Source organism: Lissotriton vulgaris, chromosome 8 (genome assembly GCF_964263255.1).
Source record: "Lissotriton vulgaris chromosome 8, aLisVul1.2, whole genome shotgun sequence".
Taxonomy (NCBI): Eukaryota; Metazoa; Chordata; class Amphibia; order Caudata; family Salamandridae; genus Lissotriton; species Lissotriton vulgaris.
The window spans coordinates 1,575,082,158-1,575,101,899 of NC_141696.1; the positions used below are offsets into that span (position 1 = coordinate 1,575,082,158).

The 19,742-nt window shown below is 50.2% G+C and overlaps 1 protein-coding gene across 1 annotated transcript in view; it reads left to right on the top strand.

Moving 5' to 3' along the window:
• UBASH3A (ubiquitin associated and SH3 domain containing A) overlaps positions 1 to 19,742 on the top strand; it is a 281,915-nt gene that overhangs the window by 170,584 nt on the left and 91,589 nt on the right. Inside the window, exons 7-10 of the mRNA XM_086935867.1 lie at positions 504 to 627; positions 8,478 to 8,586; positions 15,634 to 15,756; positions 19,308 to 19,400. Coding sequence (XP_086791993.1) covers positions 504 to 627; positions 8,478 to 8,586; positions 15,634 to 15,756; positions 19,308 to 19,400 — 449 coding nt within the window. The remainder of the gene's footprint in view (positions 1 to 503; positions 628 to 8,477; positions 8,587 to 15,633; positions 15,757 to 19,307; positions 19,401 to 19,742) is intronic.

Sequence of the window (19,742 nt, forward strand, 5' to 3'; positions counted from 1 at the left end):
CGGAGGCTGTGTCGGGGGTGGGCCGCAGGGGAGTAGCGGCGGGAAAAATACCCAGAGCAGTGAAGCAATGAGTGTACAATAGCAGTATAAAGGTATAAACAGTAAAAAGGCAAAAAATACAGGGACCAGGCAAGTAAGTGGAGGGGGGACAGGGAATAAGCACAAACGGAGCGGCAGCAGCGGCCCAAAAAACGGGAGAGCGACCTGGGGAGCGCTGCAGGCGCGAACTTCTGCTGGTGAGGGCTTTGAGCCGGAGCGGGAGCAACTGCTGACCTGAGCTGCTGGGGAGTGCTGGAGTGGACCAGTGGTCAGGGCATCACACAGCGCGTTTTTTTAATTTACATATTGTCTTTTAGGTATTCCAAAGTATATCTCCTGTCTTTCAATGTGTTGACTGTAGCAGTTTTCCCTGACTATCTCAGAGTTTTAATCCCTTCCCCCTCCCTCTTTTCAATGCTTACCTTCCTACCAGCTCCCACCCTCTCCTCTTGCTCTCTCTGCAGGACCTATGCCTTCACCCCTGCCCAGGGCTTGTCCCCCAGCCTTCCAAGGGACACCATTGCAAGACCTAAGAAACCAGAAAGGACCGTGTACATAAACAGCGTCAGTAAATCCCTGGACCTCCAGGTAAGGATTCTGCAGTGTGTGATGACACGCTAATGTGCCAAGGACCCTGTGCATTTTGTTTCTCTGTGGTAAATTATCCCGCTGAGATCAGGGTGGGCTTCAGCGTTGGTGGCCCCCCTCGCTGCCTCACCACCCTAGTAACCTCCTTCCCACTGCATCCCTCACTACCACCCCCTACAATGCCCCTCATCTCTCCTTTGCCACTTTCTCACCTTCATTTTTTTATAGTGCTACTCATCCCAATGTAGTCTGTCAGAGCGCTTTACATCACACACACACAAATATACATTGACAATGAATCATACAAGTGTGTAAATCAATGTACAGGAAATGTTTCACAAGGCAATGAGGACTCCAAGGTGAGGAGTTTCAGATCTTCCATGCTGGTAGTCATTCGCTGTGCTTTGTTGCGGGGAAGGGGGCGAGTACAACCACACCATATCTACTAAGTTAAGGTGCTGTTGCTCTCTCCACTAGGCACACCAAATGTCAGCGTCTGGTACATGTTGGTTCATGGAAAATTGCACCTGTCTTCAAACAGAGCAACGTTTCCTGAGTTCTTCTGACAACTTTAAATCTGGGTTCAGACAGGGCTGCTCCTCTAAAGTTGCTGGCAACCCTTGTCTACCTGTATTCCTAGACCTTTCAGCGCATTCCCTATGGTCATTCATACTTCCCTGATCAACATCCTGAGAAAGTGAATGGATATTGAAGAAACAGGGCATACGGGTTCACCTTCTATCTGTATAACTGAACCCAAGCAGGCAAAATTCTCAAAATCATTTCTAGCAAGGCCAGTTTGCACCAAGACCTGCCTCTGTCCTGTCGTCGACTCTGTTTAATCTGTATCGGAACCATGTGGGAATATCCTCCGGGTCCTGGTAGATATTGAGGTGATTCCCAGCCCGGTCTTAAATGTAAATATCTTAAGAATGACATCTCCTGGCTTTCCAATACCCTGGAAATGTCCATGGAAGGATGTCGGATCCCCACCTAGAACTCAATCCCTCAAACCGAGATTTCTTTTAATCTCCCTAAAATACTCCAACCTCCCAGTGTGATCCTGGATCGACTCCTGCATTCTCCCAGATTGTAAACTGGCTATCGGGGTATCGCCAAATCAATCAATCAATCAATCAATCAAAGCATTTGTATAGCGCACTACTCACCCGGAGGGTCTCAAAGTGCTAGGGGAGGGGGGGGGTCCGCTACTGCTCGAACAGCCAGGTCTTGAGCTGCTTCCTGAAGGCAAGGTGGTCCTGGGTCAGGTGGAGGTGGGTCGGGAGGGAGTTCCAAGTCTTGGCGGCCAGGTAGGAGAAGGACCTTCCTCCCGTGGTGGCTCTTCGGATGCGGGAGACGGCGGCGAGGGCGTGGCTGGTCGATCGAAGCTGGCGTGTGGGAGCGTAGAAGTTGAGGCGGCCGTTAAGGTATCCTGGGCCTTGGTTGTGTAGGGCTTTGTGTGCGTGGGTGAGGAGACGGAAGGTGATTCTCTTGTTGACCGGGAGCCAGTGCAGATCTCTCAGGTGTCCGGAGATGTGGCTACGACGGGGGATGTCCAGGATTAGTCATGCTGAGGCGTTCTGAATCCGCTGGAGTCTCTTCTGGAGTTTTGCAGTGGTTCCGGCGTAGAGGGAGTTGCCGTAGTCCAGACGGCTGGTGACGAGGGCCTGGGTGACTGTCTTCCTGGTCTCGGTGGGGATCCACCGGAAGATCTTACGTAGCATGCGCAGGATGTTGAAGCACGACGAGGAGACGGCGTTGACTTGTCTGGTCATGGAGAGGGAGGAGTCCAGGATGAAGCCCAGGTTGCGTGCATGGTCTGTTGGTTTGGGTGCGCTGCCCAGGGCGGGGGGCCACCAGGAGTCGCCCCAGGCGGAGGGTGAAGATCCCAGGATGAGGACTTCCGTCTTGTCCGAGTTCAGTTTCAGGCGGCTGTTCGTCATCCACTTGGCTACGTCTGTCATCCCTTCGTGTAGGTTGGCTCTGGCGGTGGCGGGGTCGTTGGTGAGGGAGAGGATCAGCTGGGTGTCGTCGGCGTAGGAGATGATGTTGAGGTTGTGTTGGCGTGCGATGGCTGCGAGGGGGCTCATGTAGACGATGAAGAGGGTTGGGCTGAGCGAGGAGCCTTTAGGAACGCCGCAGATGACTTTGGTGGCTTCTGATCTGAACGGGGGAGGCGGACTCTCTGTGTCCTTCCGGCGAGGAACGAGATGATCCATTCCAGTGCCTTCTCCTGGATTCCGACGTTGCTGAGGCGCTGCACTAGGGTACGGTGGCAGACAGTGTCGAAGGCCGCGGAGAGGGCTAGGAGGATGAGGGCCGCAGTTTCTCCGTTGTCGAGCAGGGCTCGGATGTCATCAGTGGCTGCGATCAGGGCGGTCTCGGTGCTGTGGTTGGCCCGGAAGCCCGACTGCGAGAGGTCGAGGGATCTGTTCGTCTTGAGGAAGGCGGCCAGCTGCTTGTTGACGGTCTTCTCGATGACTTTTGCAGGAAGCGGGAGCAGCGAGATGGGGCGGTAGTTCTTGAGGTCGGTGGGGTCGGCTGATGGCTTCTTAAGTAGAGCGCTGAGTTCGGCGTGCTTCCAGCTCTCCGGGAAGGTAGCGGTGCCGAAGGAGGTGTTGATGATGTCCCGCAGGTGGGGTGCGATGACAGCTTCGGCCTTGTTGAAGACGTGGTGAGGGCAGGGGTTGGTCGGAGATCCGGAGTGGATGGAGTTCATCGTGCGGATGGTGTCTTTGGTGCTGATCGGGGTCCATGCGCGGAGGGTGGTGGTGGGGGGCGGTGGTTCAGTCGTGGCGTGCGTCGGTTGAGTGCTGAAGCTGTTGTGTATGTCCGCGGTCTTGTTGTGGAAGTAGGAGGCGAGGGAGTTGCAGAGGTCTTGCGAAGGGGTGATGTTGTTGTTTCCGCGTTGGGGTTGGAGAGCTCTTTAACGATGTTGAAGAGTTCCTTGCTGTTGTGTGCGCTGTTGTCCAGTCGTTCCTTGAATGCAGTTTTCTTGGTGGCGTGAATCAGTTGGTGGTGTTTTCGGGTGACGAGCTTGAGGGCAGTCATGTTGTTCGGTGTTGGGTCTCTGTGCCAGGCTTTCTCGAGTGCTCGGCAGTTCTTCTTGGAGCTCTTGAGTTCGTCGGTGAACCATGGGGCTCTCTTGCTGCCGGGTCTGCTAGGCGGGGTCTTCAGAGGGGCGAGGTCGTCTGCGCAGTTGCTGATCCACTTCGCGAGGTTGTTGGCCGCCTGGCTGGGGTTCGTTGTGCTGGTGGGAGGGTTCATGCTCAGGGAAGTCGCGAGCTGGTCGGCTGTGATCTTGTTCCAGCTTCTGCGTGCAACCTGTTGCTGGTGGTGGTGGATCGTGGTCCTTCTGAAGCTGAAGTGGACGCAGCTGTGGTCCGTCCAGTGGAGTCCGGTGGCGTGGCTGAAGGTGATGTCCTTGCTGGATGAGAACACGGGGCCGAGTGTGTGTCCGGCGTAGTGGGTGGGGGTGGTCACCAGCTGCTTGAGGCCGAGGTTGGCGAGGTTGTCCAGCAGGTTGGTGGTGTTGCGGTCGTTGTTGTTCTCCAGGTGGAAGTTGAGGTCCCCGAGGAGGATGTAGTCAGCGGAGAGGAGGGCGTGCAGGCTGATGAAGTCGGCGATGTCTTCGCTGAATTGTGTGCGTGGTCCCGGGGGTCTGTAAGTGAGGGTGCCTCTGAGGGTGGTCTTGGGGTTGATGTGGATCTAGAAGTGCAGGTGTTCGGCGGGTGCGAGGGTGTCGTTTGTGTTGGTCGTGATGCGGATGGTGTTCCTGTGGATGATGGCGATGCCTCCTCCTGTCTGGTTGACGCGGTCCCTCCGGATGATCTTGTAGCCGTCCGGGATGGCGATGGCGATGTCGGGCGCTGAGGAGGCATTCATCCAGGTTTCCGTGAGGAAGGCGACGTCTGGGGCTGTGGTGTCGAGCAGGTTCCAGAGCTCGACGGCGTGTCTGTGGATGGAGCGGGTGTTGAGCAGGATGCACTTGAGGTGGTTGCTGCTGGTGCTTGGCTTGGTCGGAGCTGGTGTAGTGCAGGTCCGGATGCAGGTGAACTTGCAGGAGTGGCAGCAGAAGGGTCCGTGGGTGCGTCTCGGGGTGGCTTGATAGCAGCCCGGAATTCAACCGGCGTTGAGTGCGTAGAGTTCGGCGGCGTCGTAGGTCCGGCGTAAATCCCTGGGTTTCATCTTCAAATGTCCACTCTGGGCAAAGAGCGTGTGATACCAGCTGTTGGAAGGCGGTTTATTAGTTAGGGCAGGTAGGTACATACAAGTAGTAATAACACCACAATCACAAAAAAAGGCCAGTCAAGTCTCAATAATTGAATCCTTGCTCAACCTTCTTCGCTTGGCTGTGAGCAGTCAGGATAAACTTAGGAGACAGTCATGTAAAGCATTTGAAAACACTATTACTGTAAATAAGTAAGACCCAATACAAATACAAAACCAATTTATAAAAATGGGAAATATTTTTATGATTAAAATGACAACAAAACGACAAAAATCCGGTGTAGGGAAGCAGATATATGGGGTTCTCCTAATTCCCCCATCACTCAAGCTTGCCCCATCCTTCGCTCTTTAATTCCAAAAAATCTGCCCCCTCTAATTTCCCCATTATAAATGTAAACGTTTTAGGGCTAAGAGGTGGGGGCTGACATGGTTCACCCTCCTCCTGTGTTCCTTGTCTCCCATGATGAGGTATGGTGCTAAGTTATCACGGAGAAGATATAACGTAGACTCTGCATTGCATAATTTCAACTACGCCAAGCCTCCTCGATTGTGGGCCTTTGTGGGGTAATTGCATTAATATAGCGCCTTCAGGAATGTGGCCCGTGTGTGTAAATGCATTAATATTGTGCCTTCTCAGATGTGGCGTCTGTGTGGGGTAAATGCATTAATATAGCGCCTTCTCGAATGTGACCCCTGCAGGGGGAAATTTCATTAACATAGTACCTCCTGAATGTAGCCCCTGTGGTGTCATCGATGTAGCGTCTCCTGAATGTGCCCCCCCTGTGGTGTCATTGCATCGATGTAGCGCCTCCTGAATGTGGCCCCTGTGGTGTCATTGCTTCGATGTAGCGTCTCCTGAATGTGCCCCCCCTGTGGTGTCATTGCATTGATGTAGCACCTCCTGAATGTGGCCCCTGTGGTGTCATCGATGTAGCGTCTCCTGAATGTGGCTCCCCTGTGGTTTCATTGCATCGATGTAGCGCCTCCTGAATGTGGCCCCTGTGGTGTCATTGCTTCGATGTAGCGCCTCCTGAATGTGGCCCCTGTGGTGTCATTGCATTGATGTAGCACCTCCTGAATGTGGCCCCTGTGGTGTCATCGATGTAGCGTCTCCTGAATGTGGCTCCCCTGTGGTTTCATTGCATCGATGTAGCGCCTCCTGAATGTGGCCCCTGTGGTGTCATTGCTTCGATGTAGCGCCTCCTGAATGTGGCCCCTGTGGTGTCATTGCTTCGATGTAGCACCTCCTGAATGTGGCCCCTGTGGTGTCATCGATGTAGCGTCTCCTGAATGTGGCTCCCCTGTGGTTTCATTGCATCGATGTAGCGTCTCCTGAATGTGCCCCCCTGTGGTGTCATTGCATCGATGTAGCGTCTCCTGAATGTGCCCCCGTGTGGTGTCATTGCATCGATGTAGCGCCTCCTGAATGTGGCCCCTGTGGTGTCATTGCTTCGATGTAGCGCCTCCTGAATGTGGCCCCTGTGGTGTCATTGCTTCGATGTAGCGCCTCCTGAATGTGGCCCCTGTGGTGTCATCGATGTAGCATCTCCTGAATGTGCCCCCCCTGTGTTGTCATTGCATCAATGTAGCGTCTCCTGAATGTGCCCCCCCTGTGTTGTCATTGCATCGATGTAGCACCTCCTAAATGTGGCCCCTGTGGTGTCATTGCTTCGATGTAGCGCCTCCTAAATGTGGCCCCTGTGGTGTCATTGCTTCGATGTAGCGCCTCCTAAATGTGGCCCCTGTGCTGTCATCGATGTAGCGTCTCCTGAATGTGGCTCCCCTGTGGTTTCATTGCATCGATGTAGCGTCTCCTGAATGTGCCTCCCCTGTGGTGTCATTGCATCAATGTAGCGTTTCCTGAATGTGCCCCCCCTGTGGTGTCATTGCATCAATGTAGCGTCTCCTGAATGTGCCCCGTGTGGTGTCATCGATGTAGCGTCTCCTGAATGTGGCCCCTGTGGTGTCATTGCTTCGATGTAGCGCCTCCTGAATGTGGCCCCTGTGGTGTCATCGATGTAGCGTCTCCTGAATGTGGCTCCCCTGTGGTTCCATTGCATCGATGTAGTACCTCCTGAATGTGCCACCCCTGTGGTGTCATTGCATCAATGTAGCGCCTCCTAAATGTGGCCCCTGTGGTGTCATTGCATCGATGTAGCACCTCCTGAATGTGGCCCCTGTGGTGTCATTGCTTCGATGTAGCGCCTCCTGAATGTGGCCCCTGTGGTGTCATCGATGTAGCGCCTCCTGAATGTGGCCCCTGTGGTGTCATTGCATTGATGTAGCACCTCCTGAATGTGGCGCCCCTGTGGTGTCATTGCTTCGATGTAGCGCCTCCTGAATGTGGCCCCTGTGGTGTCATTGCATTGATGTAGCACCTCCTGAATGTGGCCCCTGTGGTGTCATTGCTTCGATGTAGCGCCTCCTGAATGTGGCCCCTGTGGTGTCATTGCTTCGATGTAGCGCCTCCTGAATGTGGCCCCTGTGGTGTCATTGCATTGATGTAGCACCTCCTGAATGTGGCCCCTGTGGTGTCATTGCTTCGATGTAGCACCTCCTGAATGTGGCCCCTGTGGTGTCATTGCTTCGATGTAGCGCCTCCTGAATGTGCCCCCCCTGTGGTGTCATTGCATCAATGTAGCACCTCCTAAATGTGGCCCCTGTGGTGTCATTGCTTCGATGTAGCGCCTCCTAAATGTGGCCCCTGTGCTGTCATCGATGTAGCGTCTCCTGAATGTGGCTCCCCTGTGGTTTCATTGCATCGATGTAGCGTCTCCTGAATGTGCCTCCCCTGTGGTGTCATTGCATCAATGTAGCGTTTCCTGAATGTGCCCCCCCTGTGGTGTCATTGCATCAATGTAGCACCTCCTAAATGTAGCCCCTGTGGTGTCATTGCTTCGATGTAGCGCCTCCTGAATGTGGCCCCTGTGGTGTCATCGATGTAGCGTCTCCTGAATGTGGCCCCTGTGGTGTCATTGCTTCGATGTAGCGCCTCCTGAATGTGGCCCCTGTGGTGTCATCGATGTAACGCCCCCTGAATGTGGCCCCTGTGGTGTCATTGCATCGATGAAGCGCCTCCTGAATGTGGCTCCCCTGTGGTTTCATTGCATCGATGTAGCGTCTCCTGAATGTGGCTCCCCTGTGGTGTCATTGCATTGATGTAGCACCTCCTGAATGTGGCCCCCGTGTGGTGTCATTGCATCGATGTAGCGCCTCCTGAATGTGGCCACGCTGTGATCTCATTGCTTCGATGTAGCGCCTCCTGAATGTGCCCCCCCTGTGTTGTCATTGCATCGATGTAGTACCTCCTGAATGTGCCACCCCTGTGGTGTCATTGCATCAATGTAGCGCCTCCTAAATGTGGCCCCTGTGGTGTCATTGCTTCGATGTAGCGCCTCCTGAATGTGGCCCCTGTGGTGTCATCGATGTAACGCCCCCTGAATGTGGCCCCTGTGGTGTCATTGCATCGATGTAGCGTCTCCTGAATGTGGCCCCCGTGTGGTGTCATTGCATCGATGTAGCGCCTCCTGAATGTGGCCACGCTGTGATCTCATTGCAGCGATGTAGCGCCTTCTCACATCTTCAGCTGGGTTTTTCTGATCTTTGATCTCTTCTTCCAGTTAACCCCATCGGTGTCGGTAAGAAGGCGCCTGCTGGTTGTGCGGCACGGAGAGAGAGTGGACCAAGTCTTTGGGAAGTCCTGGATGCAGCAGTGTCTGACCGCGGACGGTAAGTCTGTAGCGCCCACTGAGTGCGCATCATTTTCCTGCAGCTTTTTAGGGCCGACACTCTACTAGGGAAGGGCCAAGTGCTGCTCTGTGACCTGTGACCTGACCTTAGACCTTAGAAGTCAGTGCCCTGAATAGCAGGATCCCAGTCCAACTAAGTCAAAAACCAGCCAAACACCAGGTAAAAAGTGGGGATAACCATGCAGGGAGATTCCACCTTCCTACAGCCGCCGACTTGTATTTTGCTGTTTCTGTCATTGCATCCAGATATATGATACAACAAGTAACATCATACCTATAACAAGCAGCGTCGGATTGGTAACGGGGGCACTCGGGCAATGCTTGATGGGCCGGTATCCGAATTCCAGCTGTGGGCTGCTTTTTTGATCAGTCTGGGGGGCCGATTTGCGCGGTTTCTGCATTGTTTGATGCTGCCAGCGGCTCAGTGGGTGCCTGAGCGGCCTTTCTGCAGGCAGATGGGCGTCCATTACCTCCCTTTTATCAACGGCAGAGGTGTAACTCCCTTTCTCTCACTGGGCAGGCCCATTTATATATGCATATTGAGCAGGGTCAGGGGGCCTGAGCAAAAGTGGCCTCTCTTGCTTTCAAGTGTGTTTCACCAGTGTGAACTAATCTGTGCATTTTTTTAAACACCCCACCCCCTTTTTTATAAAATTTCACCAAAGCAGTGTTTTGCGGAAAGGCAATATGCAAATGTGGGCCACTTTTTTTTAGTGTACCTGGCCGATTTTTAATCCGAATCCAATCCTGATAACAAGTCAGGACTATTGGCTTTGTCAATGGTTGTTAGTTGCATAAGATAAATAAGTAGCCACTATGGCTTGTATATAATATTGAAAACGCTTTCACTTAAAGCCCTGGTGACACCAGGACAATGTTGCTGCCCCTGAGTTTCAAAAAGAAAAGGAAAATCCAAAGAGACAATGACTCTTTAAAGGATTTCCCTTCCCCTACAAGGCTCACCTGGCATGACATCATGCCGTAACCTCTCCACTAGTGAGAAGTGAGCAGTGTGAGCAGCGCACATGGATGTGCCTGCTGTCACTGCAGTCCGCCTGTGCCAGGGCACAAAACAGAGCCCGATAGAGAACCGCTTCGAGGCACCCTTTAAAAAAACTGACGGTGCTCAGACCCGGTGAGACCCGGCCCACTCAAAGCCCTGCCTGGGACAGTGTTTTGCAATTGATTGTGTTTGTGAACTGGCGGGCAATAGTTATGTAAAAGCTCCTAGAAGCCCTTGCAGATCCTCAGTTGGTGCTTCTTTCTCCAAGCACCTTCCCCCGGGGCACCAAACACTGTAGCTGAAGACTATCCGGCAGGGGACCGCAAGCGTTATACTTGGAGCAAGCTTATCATGGCCCTGACGAATCTTATATTCTCGGAGTGGTGCCCTTAAGTCATTAGATTGACACCTTAAGAAGCTTACCCTTGAAGGAGGGTTGGACCTCAAACACTCTGGGATTTTCACTTGACCACTCACGCAATTGGGAATTGATATAGCGGAGTTTACTACCGACTATCACCACAGATATATCTTTTTGGCCTTGAGGAAGTCTCGCTTAAGACGAAACAAGTTGGGCAAGTTGTGCTGGAAAATCCTTTAAAGAAATCAATAAAGACATCGAAGAATTCTTCGTTTCTTGGATCTTTCTTGTCATGTTATGATGAAATGTTAATGGACAATTTTCTTTCTGTGCTGAAGGGTGCTATGTAGACACTCACACGTTTGCTTATACTTGGTACTTATCTGGAATTCTAACATAGGAGCGCTGGCCGAGCCATTATCTCATTGGTTATTGATTTGTAGCACATTTTTGTGGGTTGGGTAGTAGGTGTGACGAGGGCTATTTGAGCACCCAGTTTCGTATATGATTTTCTTAATAACAAAAATGTGTGTCCACTTGTACAGTATACAAGAAGACTTACTGGGTTAGAGAATGTGCTGACGCTTCTCCTTCGGGAGAACGCTACTATACAAAATTTGGAAATAAATACTGGTGTGTAGCTGTGCCTGAGGTGACAGTGTGCAGCTATGCAGCCAACTTGAGAGTGTGCAGGATGTAATGTGCATAGCACAGCTGCGTATCCGTGCTGAATATCTCCGTGGCCAATGGACGCAAGGAGTACTGCCGCACTCATTCTTTTAGATCTCAGTGCCGCATTCGATACTGTGAATCACTCCACTGCTCTGTAGGCTGGAAGGAATGAGTATACAGCGCACCCCCTGGTTGTGGCTAACACCTTCCTGTCTCGCCGCACCTTTCAGGCCATTCCCACCAGTACGGGTCAGAACCTCCCACCGAGCCTCGGAGTGCCAGCCCGCTGCTGGTCAATGTATATGTGAGGCCTCTTGCTGAGATTGTGGGATCCCCTGGGCGTACACTTTTTTCACACACCGATGGCACGCAGATTGGGGCATCCTTACCCACTGAGGATGAGCACAGTGCAGATGTGCTCAATACCTGTCATGCCTAGGTTTCAGCACAGATGAATTTAATTTCACTGAAAGTTAGCGTGGACGAGAGAGAGGTTCTGCTTGAGGGCAATCCTTCCCACCTCTGGGGACAACATCTTTGGCCGGTAAACATAGGCTCAAACTCTTCTCCAGCTCAGGGAGTTAAAAGTCTGGGAATGTTGCGGTTCTATGACATTACCACGCCTTTATTCACCAAGCAAGGGGCAGATTTACAAGGACTGGCGCATCCCTGCATATCAGCAGGGATGCGCCAGGTAAGATGCGTGACGCAAGTTTACCATTGCTCCACTACGCATTTACAATGCGGCGCATCATGGCACAAGGATAAACAGATCCGTGACGCATCTGATGGCATAAGGGCGGCGCATTGCTGGAGTCGTGTCTCAAGTGCAACGTAACACCAGCAATGCTCAGGGGCTGCCCATACCTAACATGCTGCATCATGTCTTACGCCTGCTTCAAGGCGCAGGGTTTTGACGCAGCGGTGTCAGAAAAGTGACGCAGTGAAATCTTGTAGATTTCACTGTGTCACTTTTCCGAGGCTTTTTCCGACGGAACGCCCACCCTGCATACATTAAACCTGACACAGGTTTAATGTGGCGCAGGGCTTTACAGCATGACGCATCTCCCTAGATGCTTCACATTGTAAATCCGTCGCAGCATGGCGCTAGCTTTACGCCTCCGCTGCGTCACTGATGTGACGCAACAACGGCATAAAAGTGGTGCATGGGGCTTGTAAATCTGCCCCCAAGTCTTTACATCACACATTTCACAACGCATAAAACCTCCCACGCACTTACATTCATTCACATTACAAAGTCCTTCACCACGCCTTCCACTACCGCGCATACTTTTACCATGCAACTCTGGCACCTACTGTTGAAAATGTATACCTTAACTCAATACATTTTGTAAGTCAATCCATTTGTGGTTTATACATTTTTTAGTAATTGAATATGTTATATTTATTGGGAGGGAGACCCCCCAACCCTCCTTTTTTTAATTATCCTCAAATGCGTGGTTTTGTCTTGCGATGTAAAGACTTGTGTGCCAACAGTCTTCACGATCTAAAAAATGTGTGGAAAATGTACTCTTAGTGAAAACTTCAGAGTAAAGGCTGCTTTCCACTGTGGCTGGATAATAAACCGACTACGCATTAACAGATAAACAAGGTGGCGGCTGCCGCTTAGGGGTCCCTAAATGGCTGAGGAATTTTGGGGCACTCCAGTGTCTGCTGCTCTTACTGTGCTCCCGGCTCTGGTGGCTTCTGAAAACTGGAAGCGATTTTCAGGCTCTCAACGAGTGCGGCAAATGGTTCCAAAGCTCAGGGCCAAGAAGCACTAATCCTGGGCCACCCTGAGAAGACTCCCTGACCTGGGGAACACTTGCCAGATCCTAGTAGCTGAATCGAAGTGTACAATTCGGAGCGGCACAAGGGTAGGAACGAGGCATTGAACTCGGGCGGTAAATTCCACCGAAAGGAAAACCCTTCGTCTGCCGACTCATGGGGCATGAAACTTGTGTTCAACGAAGACCGCAATAGGTCAATATTTTTGACTTAAAATTGAGAAACTACTATGTTTTCATCTCATGCCCCATAGTCCAAACTAGCAGCCTATTTTTGCTGCCAGTTTGTAGGACAATAGGCTTACCAATTTACAACCGAGCATTTTCCAGTAGGGACCATTAGAAGGTCCTGATGAGCAGGCAGTAGGGGACTGCCTACAAAACATGTTGACCAGGTAGCAAGCTAACTGCTCTACCACAAAACCCCCTTCTTAATATTCCCAGCCAGAGAAGTGAATAAATAATTTTTTCTACTAGCCAGGGAATTTTTTTTTTTCTTCATTTTTATCACTTTCACTGTAGAGCGCGCAGCTACTCAACAGAATGTCCCGCAGCTGAGACAGAAGATACGAGAAACAGAAGGGGAAAACTCCAATACAGGGGTGACGGCCATCATGCTGTTTGTTGGAACAACCAGGTTTTCAGCTGTTTCCTGAAAGCAGGTATGTTCTTGGCCTGCCTGAGCGGAAGTGGCAGCTTGTTCCAAAATCTAGCTACTTGCACTTGAAACGAGCGGCCACCGCGGCGGGCTCTGAGACAGTTAGGTGTGACAATTACATGTTGGTGTACTGACCTAAGGGATCTGCCTGGAACATAGTGTGAGAATTTCTTGCAGATGTAATGAGCCCCCATGCCATGCAGGGTTTTGAAAGTCAGGACAAATGCTTTAAAGAGAATTCTGCATCGGAGAGGCAGCCAATGGAGATTCTTCAGATGGTGAGAGATCCGGTCTCTAGGTCCGAGTCTCAGGACCGCCCTGGCGGCCGTGTTCTCTACGACTTGAAGTCGATCCAGTAAGAAATCTTGTAGGACCAAATAAAGGAAGTTAGCATAATCCAATCTGGAGGTAATAAGGGCCTGGACGACCGTCCTTCTGTGAGAGGTTGGTAGCAGAAAAAGGACCCTACGGAGCATTTTCAGGAGACCAAAACACGTACCTGCCACCGACTGTACTTGAGGTGTCATAGATAAGGTGTCGTCTATTTTCACTCCCAGGTTTTTTACAATCTTAACTGCTGACTGGGGAGGAGACTTATCAGTTGGCCACCATTGTTTCCAGGCGTCCAGGGGGGGGGTGCCAAAGAAGATAATTTCGGACTTTTCCGTGTTACATTTAAGATGGTTATGTCTGCTTTGTGTTACCTTGGATTTACTAACCAATGCAGAGCCACACAAGGTGACTTAGGAAATCCCACTGAAGGGCTTGCATCGCCTTGTGTGCTGCAGGGACAACGCAAGCCCTTTGTAAACCTGGGCCCAAGTATCTTTGAGGTTTAGGTGCGAAGCTGGGAGTCTTTGAGGAACGAGGCCCACCTGCTTGAGAATCCAGTTCCAGGGTCCCAATATGTAAGTCACCCAAACATCCACCAGCCATAATGAAGCAACGCCACATCAAATGCCCAATGGGATGGACGTCTTTGGTACCTCTTGGCCGGTTCCAAAAGGTTACTGGGCCAACACGAGTCTGGTGGTCCAAATATACACTTGAACAAGTTCAGGGGAGGCCAACTGAACCCCAAACCAGTCTTACAGTCACATTTCAGCAAATGGGACCTACTGGTGGCGTAGCTGGGGTGAAACCCAAAACACATTTTCTATTGACGCACCAATCAGCCATGGACTTAAGTTTGAAAAAGGCCAATCGCGGTAAAGATTTCAGTGGGTGAGGACACAGTGCCACTAGGGCACCCAATGAAACCACTTGCTCAGCAGCTTGGACCATGCATTTAGGAAATAGCTTGTGGTACAACTGGGACTTCAGATCATGGCATCTCTACAACAGCGGGAGCCAGGGACATAATCACATGCTGAGTGATCTCGCGCTGCGAAGTGGCAATATGGTACAAGCAAGCACTTTACAAGTTAATAAAATAAATAAAACCCAGGTGTTCTTAGGGTTTGTCTTTGCTAAAGCCTTTCTTAACCCTATGAGCTGGAAATTCAGGAAATTATTTATTATTTCTTTCCTTTGTTCAAGTGTTTAGCTTTCCTAATAGGTTTCATTCACATACCCCAAACAAGATAGTGGTTTAAATAACCTTCTATAGACACTTTCTCGTCAAATTCCTCTTGAAGAAGAGACCTGGGTGAGGAAAACAGCATCTAATGACGGTTCATCTTAGTAAAAAGCAAAGGTGTTTGCAGCAAAACAAATATGAAAAGAGCTACAACCACCACCTCTCCTTCCCCAACAAAATTAAGTATTGGTTAAAAACACCGGCGGCCAGCAACATTGCATTATGGTGAGGCGCGATGCCCAAAACACTCACTGTATATGCTGGCGCGCAGGCTGTAAGGAAGGTCTCCTTCATCCTGGCGTCCTGCTGCTCTCCTCAGACTTGGGCGGAAAGGGAGGAACTTCCTCCCTTGTACAACACGAAATCAACCGGATTGGTTGGAGCAGGCTAACCCAGCGCTCATTTTGAGGCTCAATCCCTCGGGTGTTTCTCGGCCTCGGTACTTGAGGCTCTGAAGTGCGCAGGTCACATTGGCCGGCTGGCTGGTCACATTGGCCGGCTGTAGCCAGCCGGCCTATCTGGCATGTGCACTGGCAGAGGCTGAAGCAATAGTTCAATTGCACTAATGAGCCCCGCCCCCTGCACTCGCGCTGTAACGGCGCAAGCCTGGACGCGTCAATAAAATTGCATTTATTACCATTTCATTAATGTGTGTGCCTGCTGCGTTCGTTGGCGGGGTGATGCTCCTCAGCCATAACCGAGAAGGCGTGGCTAGTGAAAAATGCAACTAAACAATATTTTTAACTTCAGCTTATTTTAAACCTATCAGCATAGGTCCTCGTTAGAAGCTGAGGCCAGGGGTGCGTTGTGGGTCTTTAAGAAGGAGTTGAGTGAGAGAGCTCTGGGAGACAGCATTTGATTCAAATGCTCTTCCCATGGGTGGTTTGTATGTTTTTTGATCACTGTTTTTTTTTGGAGTGTGCAATTCTATTAGCTCTGCGCTCACTTGTATCGCTTCTGGTTTCAGGGCGCTATACCCGGCCGGACCTGAACTTCCCCGCCACTCTGCCCCTCAGATCCGATGGGGCGCAGGGCTTTGAGCTGGACCCCCCGCTGTCCTCCTGTGGCATCTTCCAGGCCAGGCTTGTGGGTGAGTGACCTTGGGTTTCTTCCTTCTAACTCTGCAGAGCTGTGGTGTCAGACTCATAGGCAGGCGGGTTATGTGGCACAGGTATCTGGAATCACAACTACACAAAGGATTCTCTCAGAGCTCTGTGAGATATTGTGGGTTTCTCAGCACCACAGCCAAATGACTTTAAAGGAAAACTGGAGAGATTGTTTTATAAATTGTGTATGAGGTTTGGAGGTGAATGGCATCTGCTTCTCAAAGCACAGTCTAAAATAACTAATTAACATTCCTTATACCCGCTAGCTAACCCTTTATTTATTAACAGGCACATGCATCAAAGGAAAAACCAGTCGTAAATGGGTAGGTGCTCAGAATCTGCCCCTATGCAACCGGTATTTTTGCATTTGGGATGCATCATCTGGAGCAGAGCAGCTGGAAACCTCTGATCGAAGTGGCTTTCCAGCTTGTCTTTGGGGGCATTAAGCAGCCAAAGTCATTGGGTGGTGTGAAAACACCCCCAAGAAATCGGCAAAAGCCTCAGCAACCCTTTGTATTTTGGGGGCCCGCCTCCTCCTCAAACAGGGTTTGGTTTTTACAAGTGGGTAGGTCTGCAAACAGCTGCTAGGCATTTGGTGTTGCATAAAATAATGTTGTCATGTATGAACATTTTTTCCTGCACACTTCAAGTGCATGTGTCAGCCCTAAAGCTCACAATGATGGGGAAGGGCATGTCTGTGTTTGTTTGTGTAGGAAACTGGACTCTTTGCAGATGTCCCCCACTTCTTTTCCCCATTTGAACTGCTAGAGGCCAGTTTTCGACTCTGACAGCGCGCAGAAGCCTGCTAACCAGGTTCCAGTTCCTGTTTTCAGCCCCTAAAGTGACGTGTGTAATTGGCATCCCCAACTGACAAGAGCTGACTTCTAAGTCCCTGGTAAGTGGTACCCAGGGCATGGTTGGTAAAAAGGTACTCAGCACTTGCACCACTGGTTGTGCCACCCTGAGGGATCCAGGTAACCAAGGCCAGCAGGCCGGCCACTGCAGACTGCAGGAACAGGGTTCACTTCTCCAGTTCTTCTTAGTCCCCACCATATGTGACAAAGTCACAGCACTGATTTTAGTACATGCCAGTCACGCCTGAGCCCAGGAGGCAGGGTGCAGAGTGCAGTATGTTAAGAGTGTAGGCATGTAAGTGCAAGCTTATATGTCTCTATCGTGACTTTACCATTAAAGTGCACTAAAAGTGATAGGCGGTCCATAGGATACCTTGGCACTTGTACCCAGGCATACCCGGGTTGCTAGCTCCCTTCTGGTACCACCTAAATATGTTGAGTTTGGTGTCAAACAACATGCCTTCTCTCCCTTGTGTCAGGGGAAGGCTGTCATGCACCCAGGTGGCTAACTTAGAGGTTGCCCATATGATTACCCAGCCGACATGTTCTTTGGCTGGCGGACCCGGTTTTGAACCTCAGCTGCCACCAAGACAGGTTTCTGACCTGCTGCCAGGCAGTGTCCGTGCACCCAGGAGTCAGAAGAAAGGCCTGGACAGGAAGGAGGTCACACCTCCCTCCCCTTGAGTGGACTAGTGACGTGAGACATTAGAGCGGTGGGCTTTAGAGGCTCTCACCGCCTCTGATATGCAGGAGGGTTGTCTCCATGTGGAGGACAAAGGTCCTCCTTGTCCCGGGCCTGCTGGACCCAAGGGGGAATTAGGTATGTAGGAGGTGTGTTCATCCAGGAAGGTTAGCCACGCCTCCCTGGTGGACAGTCTGATCTGCACACCTAAAGTGAATTTCTGACATCTTTAGGGGGGCAGAATTAGTGGGTTCTTGTCAGGAAAGTGACCCACACCACCGGATGTGGAATCCGCAGGGGAGGATTAGCTCCAGGGAGTATCTGCTCATTGGCTACCAGCTCCCACACCCCTAACACCCCTAAATCCAGGATTTAAGGGACACCCCTGACACCATAACCTCAGTTCTGATCGATATACTTCAAGGAAGGACGATATGAAGATTGTTTTTTACCCAAAACAAGACTTTGACACCGCACAAGCGTAATAGAGGGATACTGGAGGCCTGCGGCAACATCGCTTGCAACTGCATGAGCGACTTTTGTCCATGTCCAAAACTCGGCACTCCCTGGCAGAGTGACCCCTGTGGTATCCAGAAGCAGTCTAAGACTCCCCTGGCCTGGTGGGACCAGTCCCAGCAAACTGCATGTAAAACGGCGTGAGGGTCAGTCACCAGACTACTGACCAACAAGCCTTGGTTGCAGTAACCGTAATCCAAAAAAGGTTGGCGGCTGGAGGGCCACTGGAGTGCAGAAACGGCTTGAAACGTCAGTGAGAGCCGGACTACAACTCCCAGCATGCACTGCACCGCTTTTCTTTGGAGGATCTCGTAGCACGCCCGGTCGCCAGCGCTTCTTTGGTTCCCTCACGTCGCATTTTTCTGCCACTAAACCGGCGATAAATTTTAATGCCGTCCTTGATAATATGCCCCCTAAGGTTTTTCGGGTCTTGTTTCACCTCCCCCAGAGTGCGTCACAGAGACAGATTCGATTAGAATTTTGTCCGACCAACCAAAAAATGGATCAAACAGGCTGCCTATATGTCTTTACTAAGGGCTTCTGATGAAACCACACTCCGCGCCCTGCTGTGGGAAGAAACCCGAAATAAAACTCAATTGAATTCAAATACTTGGGCCTTGGTTCTGGAGACAGCATTAAAGGACCTGACAGTGAAGGAGCTATGGAATATGGGACTACCTCAAGCGCCTATAAGAAAGCCATTAATAAAGAAATAAAGATGTTGTCGTGGAAAAAAGATAAAGAGGAATTCAGCAAAAGAAGACACGCCTGGACAACTATTGACGCGTGCAAACAGCCCCGCCCACAGATCTATTTAACAACACTATTAAAATAATTTTATAAAATCAAGCTACTTCACCTGCGATTTGGTGTTCGTCAATTACTGGCATATATCCCCGAATGGCAACTGAAACCTCAAGCTAATAGGTGCAGACGACGTCAAGGACATGAGGAAAGCCTAACACACATTTTATCAATTTGTCCTATATTAATAACTGAACGGAAGATTTTACTGGAAAGACGTTTTAATTTAAATGATATCAGATCTTGTCGACATGCCTTGCTTTTTTGCATGAAAGTGGAGACTCCTCAAATAATAGCTGTTTTTATAAAATTCTTTCTTAAAGCGGATTAATTATTGACAGCAAAGGGGTTGGTGAAGGCTATGTCATCTAAAAATACTTAAATGTGATGAAATAGGAAAATGATTGGGTATTACACAAATTGACAAAGTTCTTACATTGGAGCTGTATGTAATGAACACTCTAATATGCAAGTAGTCCATTTTTATATTTTTAGTAATGGTATTTTAACTAAAAACTTTCTAAACTCAATTTAAAGCCAAAAAGAAGCTTACTGATTTTGAAACTTTTATTGTATGTATCGAGCTGTGCAAAATATTATGGTTTTAATGAGCTGAAATAAGTGATTTTCCTGACTGACTGAGTTAACCTGTGCAGCTTGTGGCCTCTTATTCTTTTAGGGGAGGCTTTGCTTGAGCAGGGGCTCACCGTGGGCTCCGTGTACTCCGCCCCGGCGGTGCGCTGCGTGGAGACGGCTCACCACATCCTGCACAGTAAGTGTGAACAGCACTCCCTCTGAGAGAGTAGCAGCACTGTCAACATCTGGAGTTGTGTTCCTTATTTCATCATGGCTATGTTTGCATACAAAGTATGGAGCAAGTCATTCTAAAGATATGGGATAAAAACAATGCGTAGACTTGTGAAGTGTTATTTTTTTTAAGCCTTGTAAAAAAAGAAATACATGATACAAACTAAGGAATAAAGATTTTGTAAAGCAGGGGACACACATTTCATCCTCTATGGCTCACATACTAAGGGCCCGATTCACAGAACTAAGGTACGACAAAATCCTAAACTTACTACCATTTTGGTACTCACAGAAGGCACTTACTCAT